Source organism: Lonchura striata, chromosome 4 (assembly GCF_046129695.1).
Source record: "Lonchura striata isolate bLonStr1 chromosome 4, bLonStr1.mat, whole genome shotgun sequence".
NCBI lineage: Eukaryota > Metazoa > Chordata > Aves > Passeriformes > Estrildidae > Lonchura > Lonchura striata.
The window spans coordinates 69,268,540-69,294,592 of record NC_134606.1 but is presented as its reverse complement, the minus strand read 5'-3'; the positions used below and the strand labels follow the sequence as shown (position 1 = coordinate 69,294,592).

The 26,053-nt window shown below is 43.1% G+C and overlaps 2 protein-coding genes and 1 long non-coding RNA gene across 5 annotated transcripts; 2 read left to right on the top strand and 1 right to left on the bottom strand.

Moving 5' to 3' along the window:
- Positions 1-1,175: 1,175 nt before the first annotated feature.
- Positions 1,176-4,927, bottom strand: LOC110484369 (uncharacterized). The gene is made up of 5 exons (XM_021554970.2): positions 4,830-4,927; positions 3,123-3,278; positions 2,108-2,236; positions 1,871-2,008; positions 1,176-1,635 (listed from the first exon to the last, which is right to left on the bottom strand). Exons 1-5 carry the CDS (start codon positions 4,830-4,832, stop codon positions 1,546-1,548), a joined length of 516 nt encoding a protein of 171 aa, XP_021410645.2. The 5' UTR covers positions 4,833-4,927; the 3' UTR covers positions 1,176-1,545.
- Positions 4,928-5,093: 166 nt separating this feature from the next.
- On the top strand, positions 5,094-9,034 carry BBS12 (Bardet-Biedl syndrome 12). 3 transcript variants are annotated; one of them, XM_031504677.2, is made up of 2 exons: positions 5,094-5,157; positions 6,492-9,034. In XM_031504677.2, the coding sequence occupies exon 2, from the start codon at positions 6,508-6,510 to the stop codon at positions 8,617-8,619; it is 2,112 nt and encodes a 703-aa protein (XP_031360537.2). In that variant the 5' UTR covers positions 5,094-5,157; positions 6,492-6,507; the 3' UTR covers positions 8,620-9,034. The 3 variants fall into 3 exon arrangements, with proteins under 3 accessions (XP_031360537.2, XP_031360538.2, XP_021410643.2); XM_031504678.2 differs by lacking the exon at positions 5,094-5,157 and adding an exon at positions 5,175-5,297; XM_021554968.3 differs by lacking the exon at positions 5,094-5,157 and adding an exon at positions 5,694-6,409.
- A 3,133-nt stretch (positions 9,035-12,167) lies between these two features.
- Positions 12,168-22,592, top strand: LOC110484370 (uncharacterized). The gene is made up of 3 exons (XR_002467734.2): positions 12,168-12,197; positions 21,057-21,170; positions 22,535-22,592. It is a non-coding gene; the product is annotated as an uncharacterized LOC110484370 (long non-coding RNA).
- The last annotated feature ends 3,461 nt before the right edge of the window (positions 22,593-26,053 follow it).

Genomic DNA, 26,053 nt, shown 5'->3' with positions numbered 1-26,053 from the left:
CCACAGTCATCAATCTCTTCCTGTGGCAGCATAAAAAAAAAGTACAGTCACTCTAATAGGCTCTGGGATTCCCCATAATCAACTCGAACTTCAAATTTCCCTTTCTGAATATATGTGGTTAGTACTAGAAACTTTTAATCAGCAGAGTGGAAGAGGAATTATGTGACAAACTACTGCACCTAAGAATTCCTCTCTTAGAAAGAAGAGATAAATGAAAGTGAAAATGTGCTTGATGAGCCATTTAAGACATTAAAATAATTAAGGAAAAAAGAGAATAAGCACAAAAACTTCTTAACTTGCAAAACAGTTTTATTTCACACTTATACAAAGGTAAGACATTTTAAAACACTTGCAGTACAACAGATTACATCTACAGCCACCACGTTAACAGGGGACTTCTCAGGCCTCTGGAGCTTTACAGTATTTGAAAGTTTTGAAGCTGATTGTCTATAAAGGATAAACCCTCCTGCAGAACAACATAATCAGATAGCAGGCTGTGTGTCACTGCTCTAGATTTCAGAAGGAAATGTGGCTCTCCAGTAAGTCCTCCAATTGACAGTATATGACAGAAATACTGAAGAAAATGAAGGTACTCCTAAAAAAAACCACCTCAAAACCTGTGATATGTGAAATGGATTTGGACTGCATGAATTTAAATATATTCAGTGCTCCACAGATGTCCATGGTGAGCTCCTTTTTCACTTCAGATGCAAATCCTCTCTGCAGTGTAACGTCAACAAGACAAAATTTACTCTAGTGCATCATGGAACTGAACTTTTTAGGTACCTGAAATCCTGGAATAACAGCAGCTCTGTGATGTCTGGGGAGTAAGAACAATGGCACAAGGTGTTGCCTGGTTATAAACAATAAACTTTGGTCACCCAAGCAGGTTACATTCAAATTTCATTTTGGTTTCAGGTGATCAGATAAACACAAGAACATCTATCGATGGCATAGAGCTCCAAAGGAAGAACCAAATCTACATTTGCTTTCCATTAAATCCAAAACCAACTTGCCACAGGAAAACAGTGTTTCATAGAGAAATACAGACAAATATACAATTAATTTTAGAGTCTTTCATGGAAATAAACAACAGGAGAAAAATACCAAAAGATAACCTAAAAATCCTTTAAAGGAATAAAAAATACTGTGCTTGTCCCTTCAATCAGTAGCCTCAGGGAAGGCAAAGTAGCCTTTCCCAGCAGCAGTGGGCATCTTCACATCTAAAGTGAAGTATCTTTTAGTTAAATAGTAAACCACAGTGGTTTTTATCCAAAATGGCAATCAGGTAAGTTGTTATGGTAGAGGGGAAGGGACCCTGCCTTGCAGTATCTTCCCTGACTTCTGCAGTATCTCATTTTGACAGTCTTGGGTACTGCAGCCCTCCTTCCCCAATTATCTTTGTTGAAAAAGAGAAATAATCCAAAAAAATCTGCCCTTTCAGACTTCATTCACATGGCAGAAAACATGCAGGAGGCACAAGCCCAGTTTTTAAACCTTTTCCAGGTTATCTTTTGGACCAGCTGTATAGCAAGGCAACAAATATTAGTATAAGCTAGTTTTCTTCATAATTCTCAAAAATTCTTGCTCGCTTACTTCTCCATCTCCATCTCGATCAGCTTCATCAATCATTTCCTACAAAACACAGTGTACATTTGATCAGGTACTGGACTTTAAACACAAGATATTCCACTCATTAAAACAACAATAAATCAGAGGCACTTCATATGAAAACAACCATTTATTTGACTGCATTTTGTATTTCTGACCTCTCAGCCCTTCTGGTATAGGACTAAATTCCCACCCAATCCTTAGGAGCTATAGGAACAGTCTGTGCCTGTTAGAAAAGCTTTAGAAAATCAGAATTTACCTGAAGTTCTTCATCTGTTAAATTTTCTCCCAGCTCCTTGGCAACCCTTTTCAAGTTTTTGAATGAAATTTTTCCTGTGCCATCATCATCAAATAATCGGAAAGCTTTCAGGATTTCTTCTTTTGAATCCTTTTCGCTCTAAACCAAAAGTAAAGCATATGTTAATCAGAAAACCCCTGACACCGAGATGCTCCTCTTCCTTATGCTGCCACAAGAATTTCTGCTAAGAATTCCTACCATTTTTTGTGTCATCATAGCCAAAAAGTCCTCAAAGTTGATGGTGCCACTCCCTTCCTTGTCGATGTCTGCTATCATCTTCTTAATCTCTTCCTTCTTTGGCTCAAAGCCTAAGGCACGCATTGCAACCTGTGCCAAAATACCAAAACCAATTCTGTTAGGAGGCCACCAGAATTTTGGTGTAAGAGCTGAGCCTGTTTCATTTCCCTGTCCAGAACTCTTAAGTCACAACTCACTGCCATGGAAACACCCTGGTTCCTCTACCATCTTCTTTCATCTTGCTGAACAATATTAGTGTTGGTTTAATTTTCTTACAGTGTTGTTTTTCATATATGTTAGTGGAAATCCATAGTTTTTATCAGGCAGAGGTAGCTCATGTTTTCATGTTACAGATGCAGAAATTGAGCAGAGTGTATGTGAGAAATCAAGGTAAAGGAGATAATTAAAGTGTTCATGCTTACATAAAAAGCAAACATAAAATCACAGGGAGACAACTGAGAATCATCTTCCCCCTTGTACTACACAAGTGCACACACACTGCCTAACTTGTTACTGCAACACAACTCAGATCTCTGTTTTGTTCTTTTTTAAATTAAAAACCAGGTAATTTTTGAATTACATATGCACAAATATGGTTGTAACTTTCTTGAATATGTGCAAAATCTGTGTTTAGTTCTCAGGTGAAGAAAATATTTGATACTCTGATACTCATCCCAGAACAAAAGTCCACTTCCCAGGAACAAGCACCTTAGTCATGAAACCTGAAACTGTTTAGTTTCTCTAATGCTCAGCTATTCAAAGCTGTCAGATGTAAATAGCAACATAACAGAGAAGCCTGTCTGCTTCATGCATTACATGCAGAGTGCACCCCAAATCCAGTCATGACAGCAAGCCATTGCTCTTCTTTGTACTCCAAAACTGTTTTAAAATAGGGTTGGACAACAGAAAAAGCAGCTACAATTTTAAGATCAAAGATTTTTTCACCTCAGAGGAAAAAGAAAAAAAGTTTGAAAACCTTCAGTTCTTTGATGTCGATGCTTCCAGACCAATCAGTGTCAAACAAATCAAAAGCTTCTCTGATCTCCTGCTTTTGCTCTTCTGTAAGTTCAGGTTTCAAGCCACTTTTCTTCCGCTGGGCTGTACCTAAGCCAGGTTTCTTGTAGTTGGATGCCTTCAGAAAGTGAAGGGAGAGAACAGATAAGAAATAGCACATTCCTGGGAGAATTTAAAATACACAGTATTTTATACTGTAATTATAATTGTGTAATTATATATAATTATATAATTATATATATATAATTATGTAATTATATAATTATATAATTATAGAATTGTATTATAAAAATACAGTAATTATAAATGACAACAGTAACACTGTAGAGGTGAGAAGCGTTCCTTGCTGCAAGTGGTAGACATTGAGTCTCTATGTAAATTTCCTTCGGTTATTGTAGAAAGAAAAAAAGAGGTTTTGTTCCTGGGGAGTGTGGATTTGGGCTTCCTGTTTTCTGTTTTAAACTGAAAGATTATCAATTCAAGGAACAATGCCAAAAAAACAGATAGGCAGCCTGAAAATGAGCACTCCACTGAGGTGACCATGACCCTCTGCACCTCCTGCCAGTTGCCTTTCCTGCAGGTTTATGTGAAAAATATGCACATAAGCATCCTCACAGCTAAAGAGGGTTGTTGCTTATGGTTTTGGCTGCAAATGAGACTCAAAATCAGCCACTCCTGTGGGAGAAAAGTTTAAAGGGACCTGTGTGGCACCAGGCTGCCTGTCCTTTGAGTAGTTGTGGAGCCAGGCAGCAACATCCAGTGGGAGCAGTGAGATCAGCACACAATCTGTCCCGTAAGGACGGCTAATCTGCTTGTGCTGAGCTGGTGCATCATTATCCAGCACACTTCCAGACCTTTCCTGCCTCTGGTGTAAGCCAGTGCAGGCTTACATGTCCCACTGTCCATACAACAGGGAAAAGTATAGTTTTGTTTTTAAATCAGCAGCAGATAGATTTTCGTCCTGCAGCCTTGAACCTGCACAGAATCGTGGAAGGAAAGGCAGTCAGTCCCTCCCACCCGCAGCTCCAAGTGGCTAAGCACAAAGCAAGGAATTTGTTACCTAGCTACTGACCAGCGTCTTGCCTCTGCTGAATTGTTAACATGTTTAGGGCTGGGATCTCTCTTGTAACTCAGAAGATTCCGTTTTCTTCTATTTGTTAATGAGATTTCGTTTTTCAGTGTGACTTATCCCTCCCAGACTGGACTGCAAAGCCAGTTTCTGGCTCACCCCTGACTTCCCTCTGCTATTAACACACGTATCAGACTTTTCTTCTTTATATGCTGCTCTGGGAAGAAGACACACGAGACCTTTTCCCTGGCTACCTTTTCCTTCCATTTATTTCACATCTGAGTTGTGCAAATCCCTTTCAGGTTCCACCTCCGGGCCTGGCCGGCGGCTGCGGGGGCCCGAACGATGCGGAGGTCTGTGAGCCGTGCCAAGAAGAACCAGGCACGCCGAGAGCAGGCGACGCATTTTGCGAATCCCGGTAGTCTTCCAGGCGTGTTTTTCCCGTTGGAGTGGGGGACCTCTCCGGGATGTGCTGTGTGAGGTAACCGGGCAGCAACGACGGCCTGGGCAGGGGTGGAACCTGAGGGGGTTTGCAGAACGCCCGGTGTCGGCGGGAGGGGGCGGAGGGAAGGGAGCCCGCGCTGGGGAGGGCGCGCTCACCATCCGGCCGGGAACGCCGCTCCGGGCTGGCAGCGCACGGGACGGGACGGGACCGGCAGCGCCGACACGCGCCGCCCAAACGGCCAATGAGCGGGCGGGGCGAGCGCGGGCAGCCGCCCCCCTCGCGGCGCCGGCCAATGACAGCGCGGCGTGCCCGTGAGGGACGGCTGGGGCAGCGCGAGAGCGGCGCCGCCCGCGGGGCCCGGGGCAGCGGCTCCGCGTCCCGGCGGCCGCGTCCCGGCGGCTCCGCGTCCCGGCGGCTCCGCGTCCCGGCGGCCGCGTCCCGGCGGCTCCGCGTCCCGGGAAGCGCCGGGAGCGCGGCCCCTCGGTGAGACACCCGCGCCGGCCCGCCGGGCACCCCCCGCGCCGCAGGAAGCGCCGCCAGTGCAGTTCCGGTGTGTCCGCTCCGCGCGGCTCCCCCCGGCCGCGTGGAGCAGGCGGGCCGGGACGCGCTTCCTCTCCCTAGCAGTACTGCGAGATAATATTCAAATAGACTTTGGCTGTGTGGGATGGGGGCGGGGGGAAGTGCTTTTTGGATTTGAAATTGCTAGGCAAAGGGGCCTTTAGGGAGCTGGAATAAATGATGTGAATAAATTCCGGTACCTGAAGGGAACTTATGGAAAGATGGGGCAGGACTGTTAACAAGGGCATATAATGATGGGACAAGGGGGGATGGGTTCGAACTGGCAGACAGTCGATTTAGATTGGATATTAGGAAGAAAATCTTTATTGTGAGGGGGGTGACGGTCTGGAACAGGGTGCCCAGAGAAGCTGTGGGTGCCCCATCCCTGGAAGTGGCCAGTGCCAGGTCAGACGTGGCTCTGAACAACCTGGGATAGTGGAAGACCCTGCCCATGGCAGGGGGGTTGAAACTGGACGATCTTTAAGGTCGCTTCCCACCCAGACCATTCTGTGATTCTGTGATTTGAACCTGAACATAAGAGTTACAGGAGCCAGGGTTCTCAGTTCTTGGTGTTTATGCTTCATCATTCAAAAAGGGAGCTTTATTTTAATCCACTTACTCTGCCATGGCACCATGGTGTGGAAGAGATTTTGAGGGAAACAAAATTTCTATTTGGTGTGTTAAGAATGAATAGTTGTTTGTCAAAACTTTAAAGTCTCGGCAGTTTGTAAGTTATGAATAAGTGGCATTGCTTTTATTTTGCTTAATGAAGTATTCATGCATGTTAATTGAACTACACAGAATTTGGAATAAAATAAGTTTTTCCAGACTTGTAGGTCAAAGTCAGCATGGCATGACTGTTGTTACCAAGAAGGATATGCACAGAGCTCTTGAATTTGGCATGTAAATTGTATGTTCTGCCCTAATGAACTTTTGCCCTAAGTAAGGCAAATAACTGAAATTCCAGACATCAGGGCATGAGGAGGTGGTAGTTCCACACAGCCTGTACTGCTGGAAGTGTAAGAAACCGTGGGAATTAGCAGCTCTTTACTATCAGCCAGCCAGAAACAATTCCATGGCATTTTAACAGTGCCCCATTTCAGCAACTCTGCCCCTTGATTTCTCATAATAAGTCCACAGGAAGAAAGCTTTATATGGAAGAAAGCCGTGTTCAGGGGTAGGCTGTTAAATATTTTCTTTGGTGATTAGTGCTCTGGTGTGCTGTGAGGATGGGGCAGTAATTTGTCATCTGTTCACAGATGCTGCCCACTGCCCATGGCTTTCAGGGATGTGAATGCCAGGAGACACATTGGACTCCAGCAACTCTCAGCCCTAGCATCCACTGGGAGAACATTCCTGGGGCCAATGAAATCACATAAATTCATTGTGGATGAAATCACCAACCAGAGCACATTGATTTGTTCTGCTGTTAGGCTGATTGAAAGTTTGGATTTGACAAGTGCTGTTGGACAGCTTCTTAACGAAACCATTCAGGCTCAGAACAAGGAGTTTAAGACGGGGATGAGTAGCCTGTTGTTCCTGGTTGGAGCCTGGAGCAATGCTGTGGTGGAGTGCCTGCAGCAGAATGTTCCTGTTCCAGCAATAGTGTCTGTGATGTCTGAGGGGTTGAACTCTTGCTGTGAGAGAGTCCAGTGTCTTCAAATACCAATACATGATGTAAAGAAAGAGCTGTGTTCTAGCAGAGTTAGGCCAAAGGCTTTTGAAAGCAAAACTGGCCAAGTTGAACGTCATGATCTTAAAAATTCTTGGAATTTGCTGTGTTTTCAGACAGATATTTCTGCAACAGAAGAGGTAATTCCAATAAATTCTTGTTCCCACCAAGGACATGATTGTAATTTTAACAAGTTCCTGGTTTCACCCTTGGCTGGCTTTGGTTCAGTGGCTTCTGTTGTCAAGGCAGTGGGTGACAAAAGTTCACCTGCGCTGTCTGGAAGTGGTGTTACTGCAGCCAGCTGTATCGCACAGAAGTTAACCCACAGCAGGCACTTCAGCACTCTAGGGAAAAGCCCTTTTGCAAGTCAGCAAGGCAATTTCCAGGGACACCTTTCAGGACCAGCAGCAGATCTGTGTGGTTTAGGATGCTTGGCAGTGGCTCTGAGCCATGGAAACCAGACCAGCGTGAAACTGCTACAAAGCATCGCTGCTTATCAGCAGGGGAGAGCAGAGTGCAGTGGCTCTTCCCAGGTTAATATTGCAGAGATTGTGACGTGCTGTGTGCTGGGCCTGCCCGAGAGCTATTCCTGTGTCTCCCCAGGCTTTGTCACATTAGTGTCACCAGAGCAAGCCACAGTCATCAAACACTTTGCAGACAAACCCCTCCGGATTCTGCTGGTGGATGGTGACCTCACGGAGGAGTACCGACACTTAGGTTTTAACAGACCTCCTAATGTAAGGACCATATTGGAGCGTCCCACTCCACAGGGAGGCGGGGCAGGAGATGTGTGGCTGAGCAGAATGTCGGATGTACTGATGAGTTTCGAAGTAAACCTGGTTTTGGTCAAAGGAAACGTGTGCAAAAACTTCATGGAAAGGTGCATCGCCAGCAGGATATTGGTAATTGGCTGCGTGGCTCGGAGTGTGCTGTGTGCCTTCGGGTCGGCCACTGGTGCCCAGGCAGTGACATACCTGAGCCAGCTGAGCACTGTCTGTGTCGGGAACGGGGCCTGGGCGGAGCTGTGGCACACCGGAGATGGGCGCGCCGTGGATCTGGGCGAGCTGCTGCCGGCGCGGATCAGCGCGGGAGGCATCGCCCTGCTCACGGCCGTGCTCACCACTGCCCTGCCTTCCAAGGCGCAGCTCCTCGAGGACCACTTCTGGGCTTTGCTGTATCGACTCCATCACGCTCTAAAGGACGGGAAGGTTTTCCCTGGGGGCGGTGCAGTGGAGCTCTTGTGCCTCAGTCACATCCAGGCGCTCGCAGAGCAGCCCGAGCGGCCGGGAAACGCCAAAGAGCTTCCCAGTCCCTGGCTGGCAGAGTGTAAATCCATTGTGCTCCAGGCACTGGCAAGTGGCTGGAAGCGATACCTCTGCGTGCTCCTGTGTAACACGGCGACGGCCAGCTCGGAGCTGGAAGCAAGTGCCGCCGTGGATCATCATCTCCAGAAAGCAGCGGCCTGTGGCTCTCCCTCAGCTTACATTTTGGAAGAGTTTAGGAGAGGTGGAGTGCTCAGGGGTGGCTCTGAACCCTTCCCTGGCCGTGTCACAGATTTAAAGGTTTGTGACAACGTTGAAGCCAAGACGGAGGCGTGGAGGAGAGCTCTGGACCTGGTGCTGCTGGTGCTTCAAACTGATGCCGAAATTATCACAGGCCCCAGAAGGAATCAGATCCTGAACTCGCCTGTATCAAACGAATTTATGTTTTTGTAGGATTTTGAGCATTTGTAAGTCCATGGGAGAAGCCCAGGTGCAACCTACTTGTCTTTATAAAGCAAACAGTGAGATGTGATTGTGATTTTAGAATATAACAACAGAAGTCAGAATGAGCAACAGTCATGAGGCAATTTCTTATTTCTAGAAATGGGAATTAAATAACAAACAAAAACCACTTGTGGGCTTATCTCTAACGCAGGCCATGTGTTTTTAGCTAATGGTATTGCCTGTATGATGTCCCCTAATGTCTTCTGAATAAAGGTGGAGATCTCTTACATTGCATTGCTGTACTTGTGTTAAATGAAAGAATATACTGTAATTATTTCTTAATTAATACCTTGTTCTTAATTTCTGTACATTGCAAACATAAGAGTTAAACTTGAAATAATGTATGTTTTGCATTTTATACTGAGAGAGATTGTATGACTAGAATCTATTTTTGCATATATATATGGTCCATACATATCCAATTTCCCAATATATACCCTCTGGAATTTCTCTGGTTTTGACCAATTCAGACTGAATCCTTCCTTTTGGTATTATAGACTGGATGCGTACCTACACAAAATTTTCTTTTACATTGCCAACTGGATTTTTAGATAATTTCCATGGGGTCTTTCAGCTATCCTTGCCAAGAGGAAAATATTGCTGTAAGTTTTAGGTGCTGGCTAACAACTGGTGACTGAGGCATGGCATTTTTGCTGTGTTACAGCACTGACAGTTTGAAAGCTGGGCACTGGAGAGCTGGCACTTCATTGCAAGAGAGAAGTGTGTAACTATGGAGACATTTTTTTCTGAACTTGGCATTCTGAGTCACATTGAAAGTGAAATGTCTCACCAGTCTGGTGAAAATAGAATGGAAAATGAATGGAAATGGTGATGCTTAAGAGAATCCTTGCATTCAAGAACTTTCTCATTAAAATGCTCATGGCTGGTAGCACAGATAATGAAATTCATCCACATATATGGTTTAGATACTTATTGGGAGTATCTCTGTATTATCATGTTACATCTCTGACCCGAAACGAAATATTCTGGTTTTCTGTCAGATCCCAGAATTTGGTGCATTTTGGCAAAATACTATAGGGGCTTATAATTTTAATTTGGAACAGTAGTTCCTAGAAGCATAAGGATCTAATTAGATTACAGGTTTGATGATCCTGCCATTATTATTTTCATTATTACAAGGTTGGCAATTTAATGTGTAGCTGCTGGGCCGCACTCTTAATTTACCAAGATGTGAGAAAGAGTCTGGTAGATCAAAAGAGACAAAAGGAGCTGGGGGCTGTTAAGTGAGAATGAAATGGAAACACAACATATAAATAAATATAAATAGACTCTGCTGCTCTGCAAGTGTTTGCAGCTGATGTTTGACTTTACACTGTTTTTCTTGAGCCTCCTGTGCTGAGCATTGCATAACCCCTGTTCCCAGAGAAAGATCCACTTGGACTTTATTTGAATAATAGAGTGAAGTGTGTTATGGAAAATCTGCAGACAGGAATTGTATTGAGGTGGTCCAACATCTATTTATGGGACTCTTAGACACTGGGAACTGACGCACCAAATGTTGAGAAAGTCCAAAATGATGTAATTTTTCCAATCGGGCTTTTGAAAAGCACATAATGATATATTTAAATGTTGTGATGCCAAACCAGGACAAGAGGTTTGCAAAAAAGCTGTCAGATGTTACATTTTGATTAATTAATGCCTGCTTTTCTACAGGCCAATGAAATGGAACAATTTATAAACTAGGTACATCCTGTATCCTGGGTTACTTAAAATTCTGTCTTTGATATGCACAGAAGATTACCATGCGAGCTCTCCTCAAGGCGTCCTCTCCTGCAGTTTGGAATCCAGCATACCGGTGTGGCTCCTCAGCCTCAGGTCTCCTGAAACTCTCTGCACCATGGAGTGGAGATCCTGTGCCTGTGTGCCATGAAACGATTTCAACATCTGCCACAGGCGGTTTCAGCTCCTGCCAGGCTCCTCCTCTGGACACAAAGGCTGTTTGTGTAGAGCATGGTGTGATGGCAGAGCTAAGCTTTTACATGTGATGTGCTTGGGAAATTGGGAAATGGCTGAGATTTCAGGAGCTGGCACCTCTTGCTCCCCGCTGGAGCCAAGTCCCAGTCAGGTACCTTGTTTTTCCCTTGCATCCCAGTATTATCATTCCCAGCTCACTCTTTGGGGTTGATGGCATTGTATTTCATATTTCTCTTTATAAAACAAATTTTTAGGCCTCTGCACCTTGAGGATTTCCTGAAATGTAGTAGAGGTCTCCTTGCTCATAGCAACCAGACCCTCGTCCCAAGCTGAGCCAGCCTGGAGTGCACAGCCACCTGCAAACTCTGTCCCTGTGGGAGACATGGACCAGCGATCAGTGCCTGTCAGGAGGCACCTGAGAGTTTGCCTGCTACCAGGTGTGCTGAAGATGTGAGCTGGGAAATGTAGGAGCTGTGTGAGCCCACAGTGCTCCCCAAGGAGGCAACGGAGTGACTCTGGGAGCGTGAGGAGAAAACTGCTAAGACTGTTTGTTTGCACTGAACTTCTTTAGATACCCCAGAGCAGGGCTCATGGAGAGGCTGGGAGAACATTTCCCTTTTCCTTTAGAGGAGAGAGTTGGAGAGAGCAATTGAATCTAGGAGAAAAGTTATGGAGTGACAAGAGATTTTCAGCTCTGCTCACAAGGATGAAGCGACTGGCAGGCCTGAGTCATCCCATCAGTCACACTGCCAGCAAAAAATCATTCTGAAGAATGGGAAGAATTGACCTTCCATGCAAAGCAGGTTGGCTTCCTGTAACCAACTCAGGCAGGACATCTACAGGAGCTGAACCAACACCAGGTATCAAGTGAATTTAATGTCTTATAACTGTTTGGGGGGTTTTTGTCTCTTTTTTTTTTTTTTGTGTGTAATCTCTATAAAACTCCTGTGTAAACTCCCTGTTACATGAAAGTGCCAAACTCAGATGGGGCTGAGCTGCTGCTTCAAGAATGGACTTGCTGTTCTGAAACCAGCTGAATTGCCAGGGCTGCTGTGAACAACAGGCACTTCTGGGAGTAACAGAGACCCATTACAAGCCTGACCATTTGTTTTACCTAGTTTTATCCCTCTCTCTCTGTAGATCAGCAATCCTTTCAAGATAATGCCACAACAGCACAATGAGATCATAGTTTGTATGACATAATTTGGAAAAATCTAAAAATTACAAACTTAATTCTGCCACCTGCCACCAGCATTGTTGCATTAATTAACCATTTATCGCAAAGCTGCAGGGCCAAGACCTTTCTTTTCTAAGTAAGCATGAATAGATCTGCAGTCTTAAATGGCTTTTTCTTTACAGATAATGTTGCTCCAAGAACTAATGTCCACAGGGATGATTCCAGCCCAGGTGACAGAAGAGGGAGAACAGCTCAGCAAACCAGAGACAGGTTGATACTGAATAGTGGGAGGAAAAAAAGAACACAGCACTCTGTTTTGGCTTCCTACCTGTTTATTCTGCTCATAATACCCATTTCTGTAGAGTTTTGAAAAGCACCCCAGTCATGCCTCTGCTGATTCGGATGCTGGTTTGCTGTGAGTACTGGGGTTCAGCTTCTGTCGCACTGTGTCCCTGAAAACTCTGTAGGGACAAGGGCAGTTTGGGGCACAGATGCAGAATGGAAGGAGAGAATAGTTCCCCAGTTTCTCCTTCCACATCAGGCCCTGGATGATGCCTGGGGAGTGGCTTCATGTCACATTCAATCGAAGCTGGCGTTCCCAGCAGCCATGTGTTCCCATGGTGAGAGGTGTTTGGGAGGAGTCTTTGTCAGAGACTGGCAAGAAGGGCTGGGCCATGATCATGCACAGATGGTGAAAGAGCTCATGAGAGGGGGAGAAACTAAGGGCTGTATTTGGTTTCCCTGCCTAGCAGAGATTCAAAACAAAAGACTGTTTAGTTCAAAAGGAATTCTTTCCTTGGGGACCAAGTGCTACTCCAAACAATAGGATTAGTTTTTCATTTTTTCAGAAGTAGCAAAGATAGCATGCAGTTTTGATTTAGAAGTAATGGGAAGGTTTGCCTTGACTGTGCTTTATTCCAGCTGAAATCAGTAGAATGGGGTTTAGTGCTATTCACAACTTTTATCTGCTGTGTTGTGAGACCAAATATTTAACCAGCATTGCAGATTTGGAGAGATGACTAAAAATAACACAGTTGGTGAACTTATTTATTTCCAAGGTGTAATTTGCATAATTGCTTTCACTGGCTACACTTCAAAACAAAACCAAACAACAAAAACCTTTTATTTGTTAGGACTGGAAAGCCAGAATAACCCCACAGGAGTTGTATAAAATAAATTTTATTTATATATGTACATATATTCACACATTCTGGAGCAGAACAGTTTTTCAATCAGCAACATTAATTTATCATGTAGTCATACAACTCTGAACTGATTCACCTCCTGTTTATGTCAAAGAAAATCATCAAAATACCTCCTTTTTTAGAATAGCTCCCTATTATCAGTAATTTTTTCTTTTTTCAAAAGAGCCTTGTAAAAAAAGGATCCTTCCAGTAAACTGAAAGGAATTATGTCTTGTTTGGGGTATTAATTCCTGTATTCCATCTGCTGCTCCCTGCATTTGCAGATCTACCTGTGAGTCACAGCTCCAAGATACGCCTGTACCAGTTTTAGGGGAAGTGAGCACAATTCCACATGTGTAATTCCATATCAGTCTAATGTCTTTGATTGCCTATACTGATGAAAATTAACTGGTACACCTGCAGCAATAGAAATATGTTGATTAGATCAGGTTAATTAACTAGCAAAACCCTGCTCATTTAACATTATTCCAGCTAACTGAATATTCCTTGCTCAAGGTAGGGGGCTGTCATTGCTCAGTACCTCTCACTGCCCTTCATCTCTCAGTTTATGTGAGCACTGTTTAAATAACCACCCAACCATCCCACCCAAATTCTGGTGCTTTCTGGAGCTGTTCAGCTGGGACAGTGTTGCTGATGGCTGCCAGAAGCCAGGAAACTTGGGATGTCATTGGCAGTAAGAGAGCTTTACTGGAGATGAAGCCCAAATCTCTTTGTTTATCTGCAGTACCAGGCAGTTAACTTGAGAAATGGTAATTGATTGTGACCCTGGCTGTGCAATTATTCAGGCATGTAATTGACATCTCAAACACAAGAGCAGTGCTGTAGGAAAAGCACTGAGATTTGCCAAATGTCAGAGCAGGAATTGCTTTATACGGAGTTACTGTGGCTAATTTGGGAACTGCTCTCACATCTCGGCTCCAGTGCGGGATACTTGGGACTGGTTCCCAGCAGAGCTTGAGGAGACCTCCAGCTTCCCAGATTCCTCTCACAGCCATTCATAAGGCCAGTGAAACTGTGGAAGAAGAGAGAAGTTTCAAGGCCAGGAGAAGCTGGAGGAAATCCAATGTCTCTTGTTTGTTCATGTCTCATTATTAAATAGGCTTATTTTTATTAAAGTGCTGAAGAAAGGCCTTCCAAAAATACAGGAGCTAATTTAAAAGAGTTTTGTCTGTGCCAAGAGATCCTGCTTGAATTAAATGTGTTTGAATTAAGTGTGTTTGCTCACCTTGAATGGGAATTCCCAGATGCTTTTGCTGATGTGTGTGTGTGACAAGATGTAATTTTCCAGAGGGGAAAGGGGAAGGGGAAGGGGAAGGGGAAATCACATTTGTGTCTTGAATTAATACAGGGACCAATCCCTTTCTCATTAAAACCATCAGTGAAATTTCCATGGTTTTGGGGATTGGTCCCTGAGCAACTGAATTTTCAAAACCATGATTGCCCTTCTTCTAAATACTGGCAAACGGTGGCTTTTGGATATTTCGTAGTAGCAAGAAATACAAAACCGAAGACTGCAAATGATGAGGAGTGCAACCTTCTTTAAAAGCCACTCTCTCTCAGATGAACTCTGGTAAGCTCTGGTAGCAATAACCATTGCTTAAGGATGACATGGAGAACATTTCCTTCACGGATGTGATAGGTTGAGCCATGCTATCCACAGAAGAATTTGATGAGGTTTAGAAGCCCATCCCATCCCTAGGTTAGGGGATGCCTCCTGCAGAGAATGTCACTTAGGAAGAACAGTCACCTTTGGAAACGGGCACATCCAGGTTTGTCAATCTGTTTCTTATCTTAAAACAGCAAACTGTAGAGAAGAAACTCTTTACTCTCTTCATAGGGTACATAACAAAAGGAGGCCTTGGATAATGATCAGGAGTCAGAATTGTAGTAGGGATGAATGAATGTTTGATGTTATCTAAGATATGGTTTCTTCACCTCAAAAGAAATTTCCTTGATTTGCAAAGCTGATGAACCTGATGGAATTTCTCTGAAAGCCTTCTCACTTGGCCATACGCAATTATCACAAGTCTGAACTCCATAGGGATAGTAATAGTAAACTTTGACAGTGAACACCAATGAACATTCTTTTTTGGAATGTAGGGTGAAGATTAAACCACAGCAGTTTTAATGTGCCAAGCAGAGCTCTGAGTAGTCCTACAGCATGCAGAGCAAACTCAGAGGAGCAGAACAGTTCCGCTACATCTGAGCTGGCAGGACGGAAGGAATTTTGTCTTTTCAAATGCCTGGGAAATTGAGACCACAGTATATGTGTGAGGGGTTGGAGTTTCACTAATTCTTTTTAACATCTTTTGGAAATAATTCCCCATAATCTGCTGTGGTTTCCTTTGCAAGCCATCTCTTCATTTATGGCTTCAATATTAATCTCCAGGGTCGAGTTTCTGTCTGTTTGTCTTGGTCTGACAAAAAAGTGTTGGAAGTTGCCCCTTGTCACATTTCCTGTATTGCTGATGCAGTGCTGGGTCAGGCAGATTTGTAGCAATCGTTTTAATATTGCAAGCAAAAAACGATCAGACTTTATTGCTGCAGGTTTGAGGAAAATCCTTCCTTCTCCTCTTTGGTTTAGTTGGGGTTCTTTTGGTTGTGGTTTATTTTTTTTTAGTGGAAACTTAAAATGCTTTTTTAGAATTGTGCTTTCATCTGTCTGCCTCTTCCCCTGCTCTGTTTGCTCCCCAAAATTAGCAAGAGTAATGTTCTAGTTTGCAGTGCAGTAGGAAAGAATAACTTGACTTTCTAAAATGTAATAAACAGTGCAAGACCTGGAACAAGTACAAAACCTTCAGACAAGGTGAAAGCCCCCAGAAGAATACCTCTATTCAAAAAGTCTAGGGATGTCTGCAAATACTGCCAGCAGCTTAAGTCTTGTCCTTTTCCTTTCCAAACATGTGTATGAGGTTTGCCTTTAAAAATACATACTGTATCCTTGAACTCTTCCACACTCCCAGTCAAAGAAGGTAGTATTTCCTCTAGACCAGTTGATTCATACACAAAATAAAAGCTGTGAGACATTATTTTGGTCTTGGTTGTTTCCCTCTTGTGATATTGATGGAAAACATTCTCTTTGAAATATTCAAGCTTTAAAACCACCAATCATGTCTAGCTATTGAGGGTTACCTGGCTCGACATCTCTGGAATTCCACAGGGCTCAAATTCAGTTCTACCTGACCTGATCCAGCTCTGTTTAAAATGTCCCTTATCCTCTGGGATAAGGGACATTTGTGCTGTACAGCAAATCTGACTGTGAAGAACTGAAGTGCAGTGTACAGATTTGTGTTTTGGTTTGGAATGGAATTAACTATGATCTTCCCTCCTCTTGATATTTTTGCAAGAAAATATCTGCTTTGCAGACAGGGCAAAAGGGTTTTATTTTGTGTAGGAAGCTCAGCTATGGATTTACCTTTCTATAATGCCTATAGGTTAAATCAGTGAAGATAAAGCCCTTACATCACACAATCTGTTCTATACCTGGGTCTCTAAGTGCACATGGGATGACTTAGAATAATATGCCTAACAGATGAGGGTAATTTGTTCCTTAAATATGAGCTTTTTCATTTTGGGGTCAAATATGATGGAGTGAGAGACTGTCTGTTGTTTAATGTGTCATCTGTTCCACCTGGGTGACACCCATCTGTCACCAGCAGAGGCTAATTTTGTAGCTGTGCTGTTGCCAGCAGCCTGAGAAGGATTCCTTGTGGCATTTATTTACTTCTTTATATGTGCCTTAAAATTGCCGCTGATTATTGCCTGGCTTTCTCTTTGTTGTCAGATGAGAACAGCAGTGAAAATTCCACTGAAATTTAACATATTGGGAAGGAGCCATAAGTGGTCTAGGATTTATTCTTGGGTTGTTTTGCTGTGTCACCATCTTTTATTAGCTGGTAATTTCCTGTTCATCAATGACAAAGCAGTCAAACAGCACATCTCTGCAGTGGAGGCTGTGCCTGCATGAGTAGCTTTTTGTATTTAAAGTCTGGGCAAGAGAGAATTCTTCATAGGGGTAAAAAATGTGTGTGGAAGGAAGGGATTAATATTAAGATGATGGTCTCATCATCTGATTTGGCCTCTTAAATCCTTCTGGAAGTGCCAGGTCTAGAAATTCCCCCAGTTAATTTTCTTACAATCCCCTCTGTATTCTGCTTCTAACAAAGTCCTGTGAGAGTGACTGCAACAGATGAGAAAATTAACTGAGATTTGAATCACATTTGAAATTGGCAGGAAAGTGAGGGGCTTAAAGCCAAGCTCCACAACATGCTCAAATACGGAATATTTGGGATCAAGAGCCCAGTGTTTGCTTCTGAGGAGAACTAGGGCTGCTTGTGATTTGCTGCAATCAATCAGGACTTTGCAGTCCCATCAAAGAAATGTCACTGGGAATGAAGTGCATGGAAGGGAGAGCCACCCTGGAGGCTTGCCTGGGGGACAGCAGCAGCTGTGACTGGGACCCCCTTCCCGCTGTTATCTGGAGTGTGGAAAAGCCAGGCTGGAGAATATAATGAATCCATTCTTTGTTGCTGTTGTTTGTTTTGGTTTTTTGGGGGAGTTGATTAGCAGAGGTTGGCTACAGTTGATAGCAGGGATACCTGTGAGAGCTATGTGACCTGCTCAGACATAATTCTGAAGGCATTAATTACATATTGCTGAAATTTCAAACCATAATTGGAGATCAGTGTTACCTTGCAGCCTTTGCAGTAATCAGAAGCACCTCAGTTCCACAAGAAATTTTGGAGACAAGTAAGCACTTGAAGCCTAAAACTGTTCCATTGTCATTATTGCTCTTTGTTTTCATTTTTAAATCTTGCAATTAGTGTTCTTAAAAAAACAATAAATAAAGCAAAAGGCAAATACAGACCATCTGTGAAACAGAAAGAAATTGTTAAAAGCTGCATCCACCAGGATCTCTGGGAAGAGTGCCACAACACAGTTAAGCATTCAGCCAGCATGATATAATTACAAATTAAACATCTCTAAAACAAATTCCACATTGAAAATAAAAATGAGTTCTGCTTGTTTCTTTTTGGTAGGGGATCATATTAAACTCAGTTCTAGAAATTACCACCTATCCTCCTGCAAACTGCAAGGTCTGTAGGGTCTGCATGCCCTCTAAAGTTGGGGTTTTTTGGTGGGGGCATCTCATGGGGCATTGCTCAAATCCATGTTTCAGTCAAGAGACTGAGTTCAGGAGGATTTAGAGCAAGTGTGGAGCTTGCTGTGTTTTTTAGAGCTCTGACATAATGGCAGGTAATGACATTCTGTATTCATGGCATGTAGAAATGTGCCTCTCGTTCCAGGAGATGGCTTACTCAGCTCATATCAACTGGATTTGTTAAAATAAAGGGCCATTTTATATTGAGACATAATAATTTTACACTTAACTAGGACACAGTCTCCAATATGTTCTCATTTCTTGCTTTTATCTAAGGAACGTTTTTCTGGCTTAAGCCAGACTGGATCTGATGGCTCTTGGGGCATGCTTGAGGTAAAAGTGCTTTCAGCAAAGTCATCTAAGTATTTGTAATGACAATTTATGTTATCACTTACTGCTGTATTTGCAAGAGGAACAAATGGAAACTAGTCCGTGAAAAAGAAAGGCCAAAAAAATCTGTAAATAAATGAAATGGAGGATGACACAATATTTAAAATTATTGCTGAACAATTTTGTCATTTAAACAAGACTTTTTTTCTAGGCATGCCCTGCCTTTCACAGAAAAGTGTTACCCTCAGTTTTAGAGGTTGGATCTGTCTGTTAAATAGATCTGTCCTCTCCATTGAAACCAGAAGTATTCCTAAGAACCGAAGATGACTGTAATGAAACAAAAATCTCCAGAATAAAATTTCTCCCTGAAGATCAGATTAATCCTGAGACTGAATAAACAAATTTGTTTCTTAGGAAATTTGAAAGTAGTAGCAAGAAAATGGTTTGGCCTGTAAGGCACAAAATGCTTCACCAAACATGACACAGTTTTTGGAACCTTCCTAATTTAAACCAAAAGAAAAATCCTCTACCACATATATATAATTCTAAATTAATAATCAGTTATTAAAATGTTTGGAATAGGAAGTACTGAATTTTCTGCTTTGAAGAGGAGCATAAACCAATGGCTTTTAAGGGAAGGCCCATCAGAGTTTCCTTTGGACATTTGAAACCAATGAGGATGTCTTTGGTAACCACGAGTACTGCAATAAATGTAAAATTTCAAACTTTTTTGCTTGCTGATCCAAGGTTTTGTTTTTCCCTTATGACACTGTTGTAGAAATAGAAACCATGCATTTCACTGTGAATTTCTTTACTTAGTTCTGGAACTTCAACCTTAGATTTTTCTTAGATTTGTCCATACCTCTGAAGGGAGATAATTTAATTTCAGAATTCTGTTTGATGCGCTTGTAAGCTTTACTTTGGTCACAAAAGCTCTTGTTTCTAATTGCAATTACCATCAGTGCATTTCTTTAACAGGGAGGTTGTCTGGGGAAATAATTGCCCTTATTTTTACCCAGTCTGTTCATCTCCATACTTCTCAGCTCTTCCCTCATGTCCTAGGTGTGTTGTATCAGGAAGTCTCAGCACTGCTGTCATCTGATCTGTGCTTCCTGGCTTTCCACCGTCTGAGAAACCATTCCCTGGACAAAGTGCTTTCTGGAACAAGCCTCCTGTGCCTCGTGGGATAAAGATCAGCAGCAGCAGCCCAGATATGCTAAGTCAACTTGAAATGACAGCTGCTGTTAGGAACAAGTAGAACTCATTAAAACCAAGCCCACTGGTGTTTGTATGAAGTGAATACCTGCCTGCTCAGTGGTTATTTAATTGATGTACAGACTGTCAAGCAGACAACAGCACTGACTGGAGAGACACTGTAAATCCAGCTGACATCCCCCATTTTGAATTCTCCAGAGACTGCTGACAAAATTGTTGAGATTCTTTTCCCCTCCAGTGAATAAGAAATGCTGAGTAAAAGGATATTACATAAATTGGCTGACATTTGGAGTGGACTAGCTAATTCTCATTGCCTCGTGTGTGGTGGCTCTGTGTGTATGTGCACATGTGCCTGGTATTGTCAATGAGCTCCCTGCCCGCTCCCCTCTGCTCCCAGCAGGCTGCTGGGAGGCTGGATTTTGGGAGTTACATAAGAGACAGTCTAGGAAAACATCCCAACCACTTGGAATTTACCCTCGGCACTAACCTCTTTCCTCCATTGTGTCATGCACTTAAAACAATTATTTTTTGTTTAGTGGCGTGACAGGGATGGTGTCTCATCTGAAAAAATGAGGTCTGTCTGTCGTGGGGAGGGAGTTGGGTGTACCAAAATTGACTTTTGCTCACTTTTGCTTTCCATGGGCTGTGGCTGCAGTCCCTGGAGTCAAAAATCTCTCCTTTCTGTAACAGCTGGGAGTTGAAAATCAACAAGGGCAATCATGCAGCAAAGGGAGATAAAAATGAGCTGTTAGGGCTGTATATTCACCCTACTGGCAGCTGCTTCCTGGGAAGGGGCTAGCAGCAGGTGCTGTGTCTACAAACATTTCTGACAAATAATTTGCCTTGAAAAGTAACAAATGTTACTTTTAAATAATGTTGTGAGATTACACTTCATGGCCAGAGAAGTTGGGGTCATTTCTAGTTTGAATAAATTGATGTGAAAATCATAAAACCCATTCCAGTTAAAGTGCATTTCACCAGGAATATCACTTGTTGCTGTGTGTAACCCTCCTCAGAGCTGTACTCATTCTCAATGCAGCTTCACATTCCTGAGGAATACGAAGAATATGAGGCATATTTGTGAGGAGTTTTATCCAACAAGTTTTGGTTGGCCTGTCTTTTAACATCAGAAGCACACTCCATTTTTCCTATATTCCTTTGGAACAGTTTGGTGTTACTTTTTTACATGTGATTTTTCTCTTGTGGCCTAGAACCTTAATCCTGATTCCACTCAAGTTTCATAGTAAAGATTTTAGTAATATTTGTGTTCTCTTTTAAAAGTAGTTGGGATCAGACCTCTAGGCCCTGTCTCTGCTTTGTAATGTTCTGCTTTGAATTTCTTAAACATTCTGCTCTTTCAAAGGTTGAAATGAACGAGAGTTCAGCTCCATCCAACAGAGCAGGAATTACAGCTGAATTCCTCCCAGTACCACTGCTTTTCATATGCTAAAATCAATAGACTGGATTCAGACAGGAGGTAAGCAAATACAACTCATTTGTACCACGTCTGGATTCTGGCCAGTTCCATCCAGTCTCCTATGATAATTGCATACAGTTTGTTCCAGTCTCTTTATCCCATTGCTTACAATGCTTACGATTTGCCTTTATTGCATGTAACCATGCTGGAAAAAAGACTCGTGTCTGAGAGGTAATGTAATTGTGTTTTCAATTATCCTCTCTGGGAGTAATCCAAACATCAGAATATAAACTAATTTCTTTTTTTGAAGCTGCTGTAAAGAAACTGAAAGAAGAATAAAGGTTATTCAGTGCTGGGCTATTTTGTATTGAGTGGAAGAACAAAGGCACCCCACTTCACTCCTCCTGACAACCAAACCTATTCACCTCTGTTGGCTCCTAACACAGAATATAGCAATACACTAACTGCAGCTTTTTTCCTTGGAATTTGGTGTTGTGTCTTGGGCATGTGGCAGCCAAAAAGCATTTGTTTACCCCCTCATAATTTTCAGGGGCCTCTTTTCCTTCTTCTTTTCAGAAAAATTACTTCCATCTGCTAAACACAGTTGTTTAAAAAAAAAAAGTTGGATAAAGTTAAAAATTATGCTTTTTAGTTTTTTTTGCACAAATCACTTCATCATTTATTTCTGTCACATCTTTACTCTGTTGTCCTTACTGCATGCCCTAGACACAGGCAGTTTCACACATGTGATGCATGGAGCCAGCACTTCTAGTGAGCATTGGCTGGGAACTCAAATGTCTTAAAAACTATGGCTGCCATCATCGCTTCATAGAGTCCAATCGATTTTGAAGGGATTTGGATCGAGGCCCGAACTGACTCCAGAGTGCTGAGATGTCTTATTGGTGCTTAATTTGGAGAGCATGGGAGATGTCTGGGAATCAACCACTGGAAGTGGCAGGCAACAAAGGGATACCCTAAACGATTAATTTCTCTAGAAGCTTATGTTTGGGATATTGAAGGTGAGAGTGTAAAGAATGACAGAAAAGGTTTGTCATCAAGCTAACAACTCCAGTGAGCGGAATTTAGAAGTAGTCATCCCCTAAGCTTGAAAACAGTTTCAAACAGAGCTCCCAAATAGTTCCAGTTAACTACTGAAACACTAATTGTATGTCTGGCAATCGAGTGGCACTGGCCAGTCTGCACTAAACGTGGAATCTAGTTGGTTCTGAACTAATTGCTTAATAAAATCATAAGTTTATTAGATTATTAACCTAACTTTTTATTTGTTACAGGCTCTGGAGAAAACATGCATTGGCAGTAACTCATTCCTTTTATTGTACTTGCCACTTCTTCCTGCACTCCTGCCCTGAGCTCCTCAGTTTTGCTATGATATTTATAACTGCCCCATCTATTTGCCTTTTTAGAGCCTGGAATCTTCTAGAAACCAGAGAAGAGCACACAATATAGATGAAGAAAAGCAGAAAAGGGATTGGTTCTAGTGCATACAGAAAAAAACCCAAACAAACGTAAGAATGGCTTTTTTTTTTTTTACTTCCCTAAGTAAATTCTTTGGGCTGTACTCAGGTTGTATTCAGCCTCTTCCCTTTCAGAATTTCTGAAATTTTGGTTTTCTAAAGATCACAGCTCTCTGCTGCTCCATTCTGTTCTCCATTCCACAGCCACAGCTGGGAAAGGTATTTATTCTCATCCATGTCTCTGTGGTGAAACTGGCCACTAGGAAAAAAACCAGCGTTCCATAAAAATAACTGCTCAATAATAAATTTGTGCATGAGGTCATATTCTTAACCTGAAAATAAATAGCTAAATAGTTTTTAAAAAGGTCCAAAAAAGCAGCAAGCAGTTTATAAGGAAAAGAGCCATACTTCAGCAGCTAGTGAACTAATGATGCCTTATGGGCTACTTGGTACCATTGAAAGAAAGAAGCTGGAACTAATAATTATCCTTGAAAGTCACCTCTACAAATACCCTTAATAAAAATGAAGTAGTTGGCATGGCACTGGTGTCACTTTACGTTGTCTGTGGTGATGGGGTTGTGACAAGAGACCTGTTAGTGAAAATTACAGGAATTGTTCAGCATGAGTTGGTCATTTGATGCAGGACCATAAAGGCTCTTGTACAGTTCTCTTGGGAATGCACAAGAGTTGTAGGTAAAAAGATTTCAATACCTTCATATGATATCCGTGTGCACTAAAAATACCATCTGGAGGTGGCTGCCAAAGAAGTCAGTGAGAGGTGCCATTTGAAGGGTGAGTAAAAAGTAATGTTACTGTAACTTCCAGCCAAGTAGGTGAGGTAGTCTGGGGATATATCCTGTGCACATCCTGTTCTTCCTTCCATACTCTGCATGGGGATTGACATCCCTGCCAACTGTGCAGCCAGCCTTTCCCTTGGCATGGTGTCCCCTCCTCTCCTGCTTTGAGGGACAGCACCTTCACGTACAGCAGCTACAGGTACGGCAGCTAAAGCGTCATGGTAGCTTCAGGGAGGCCAGGGAAGACATTGGGAAATAAAAACCCGAAAGGAATGTTAACCTTAAAATCATTCTCTTCTTGCCTGTCTTCAAATCATTCCAGAGCAAATTTTTTTACATCAGTAAAACCAAGGAAGGATGTTGGCTCTGAGCTGTACAAGCACTACTTCATACAAGCACGGCTTGGCCAGCAGCGCCTGCTCCATGGGCTGCCTTGGCAGCACCCTCCCGGCCGTGTGTGAACACCCAGGGAGCTGCTGCAGGAGCTGAGCCCCGGGAGCCAGGCTCTGGCAGGCTGCAGCTGCCCGGGATCCCAGCCCCGGCACAGCCCCACGCGCGCGGCTGCTGTTTGCTCCCAGATGTGACAGGAGACACGGTGCTCCCTGCGGGCCCACACAGCTGGGCTGAGTGACTAACCCTGGCTCTGCACCCACACGCTGATGTCAGGAGAGCAGCCAGCAGCTCAGTGACTCTCCTTGTCTCTGTGTGCGCGTCAGCCACAACAGCGGCAAACCCAACAATGGGCAAGGAAGCAATCAAAGGAAAACCCAACTTCAGACTAGGAGCAACTGATGTCAAATGGGATGTGTAACTCCCATTTCCAGTGAAAAGAATCATCAATATTAGCTCAGTCATTTTAAAACAAATGAATCATTAGATGACAAAACCCATAAATTGATTCATAAACAGCTGTCATCTTAATATGAAAACTTTGAGATTAATCTGAAAAATTGCGATTCAATTGTGAATGGAAATAACAGCTAAAATCCAGCATTCATCTTGGCCAGGATGAATTTTACAAAATAAACTTCAGAGTACACTTCTAAGTTCTATCCATCCTTGCGTGTATAATATGTGTGAGCACACAGATGCACTAAAAATGCTGTCTGGCCACCTGGATTTCAGTTAATTCATTAGTATCATTAATTGCAATGACTTTGACTTGCTGGTCTTTGAGGGGAAGGCTTCTCTCATTGTTTGCTTGCTGAGTTTTTTGTTGTTTTTCCAAGGTACTTGTTGGCTGTGGTGCAATGACTCAAGGCGTGCGATTAGTCAGAATAAGCCCTCAATACTTATGGCAATAACGTTTAGCACATATATTTTTGGTTTTTTCCCTGCCGTGAAGCACTCCTAGACGAGGCATGGGTTTGGGATTGGTTGCACTTGCTGAGGTAATCGATGCCATGATGCCTTCTTTGAAGAAGACTGAAGAGGTTTGTAACTTGAGTTTTATGGTAGGCAGGTGATGGACAGTCTGATGGGACTCAGGGAGACCTGCCACCCTGCCAGGGAGAGAAATGGGGAGCTCGGAACTACTGTGAGATGGGGAAGTCCTAGGGGAAAGGAAAATTAAGGCGCCTATGGAAAAAATAAGCTATAGGGTTATGAGAATTGGCTGAGGAAGGAGAACATGGGCTTTGAATTTCAAGAAAGGAGGCAGAGATTAAGAAACAGTGGGGAAAGGAAACAGAGCTTTGGAGCACATGGCTAGGAGCCATAGTGAGATACAAAGGAAAAGCAGTCCAGAGGACAGAGCTTGGCATGAGGAGCTGGGGAAAGATTTAGAAATAGGCCAGGAACCTGTGCCTGACAGCAGGGGAAGGGAAAAGAACAGGGTGGGGACAAAGGATGAGGAGAGGAGACGAGACAAGTTGGGGGTGGAGGGTGGGGCAGCCAAGAGAAAGGAAGATGAGTCTGTGCCTATTTCAGTGTCCTCCTGGTTCTGGCATTACACAGTGTTTCCCTTCATCTGCTGTCAGAAGACACTGACATCCCCTGATAAGGTGCACACATTGACTCCCACACAGCAGACAACCTGCCACAGGGGACAACCTTTCACTGTTTGGGACACAGAGTCACTGTGGCCTGTGGCAAAGCCAGTGGGCCCAGCTTTATCTCCAGTGTCAGCTGACAGCCCCCACAGGGGATGGCAGGGAATTTGTGAGTGTTAGGTCAACAACATGAACGGCCCACAAAGGTTTCAGAGCAAACATTCAGACTTGTAATGACACCAGTAACTCTTGCCTTTCACTCTCAAGTCCCTGCTGTTTGGAGTTTGCACCTTCAGCATTCTTTTTAAGGTACAGTTGGTTTTCCCCTAGAAAAGTCTTCCCAAATACCATATGAAGTATGCAATGGGTGGAATTCATGGCAGTATGAGTTCAGCAGTTAAACAAGGCAGAGGTCAGTAGCTGGCTACATTAATGTCAGAGTGAACTTCCTCTTTAGCATTTTCTGGGGGTGCTTGGAGCAGGTAATGCAGCTTTTAGAGAGAAAAATCAATCAAGACTGCAGTTGATAAAATTAATGAAGGTGTAACAATGTGGCTTACACAGGCATTCATTCTCTATTTTTTCCTGAGGAGGAAAAGGATATAAATTAAATAGTGATTCTTACGTAATGAGTATTGCTTTTGCATAAAAGGAGGCAAAACACTGAGCAATTTAACCTC

What these genes read in the sequence shown, in the direction of transcription:
- LOC110484369 (XM_021554970.2), bottom strand. An exon ending in CTATGATGACACAAAAAATG is followed by an intron (nt 2,009 to 2,107) that starts GTAGGAATTCTT and finishes CTTTTGGTTTAG; the next exon opens with AGCGAAAAGGATTCAAAAGA. An exon ending in TAACAGATGAAGAACTTCAG is followed by an intron (nt 1,636 to 1,870) that starts GTAAATTCTGAT and finishes TGTGTTTTGTAG; the next exon opens with GAAATGATTGATGAAGCTGA.
- BBS12 (XM_021554968.3), top strand. Translation starts at nt 6,387, where the DNA reads ATGGAAGAAAGCCGTGTTCAGGG. An exon ending in GAAGAAAGCCGTGTTCAGGG is followed by an intron (nt 6,410 to 6,491) that starts GTAGGCTGTTAA and finishes ATCTGTTCACAG; the next exon opens with ATGCTGCCCACTGCCCATGG.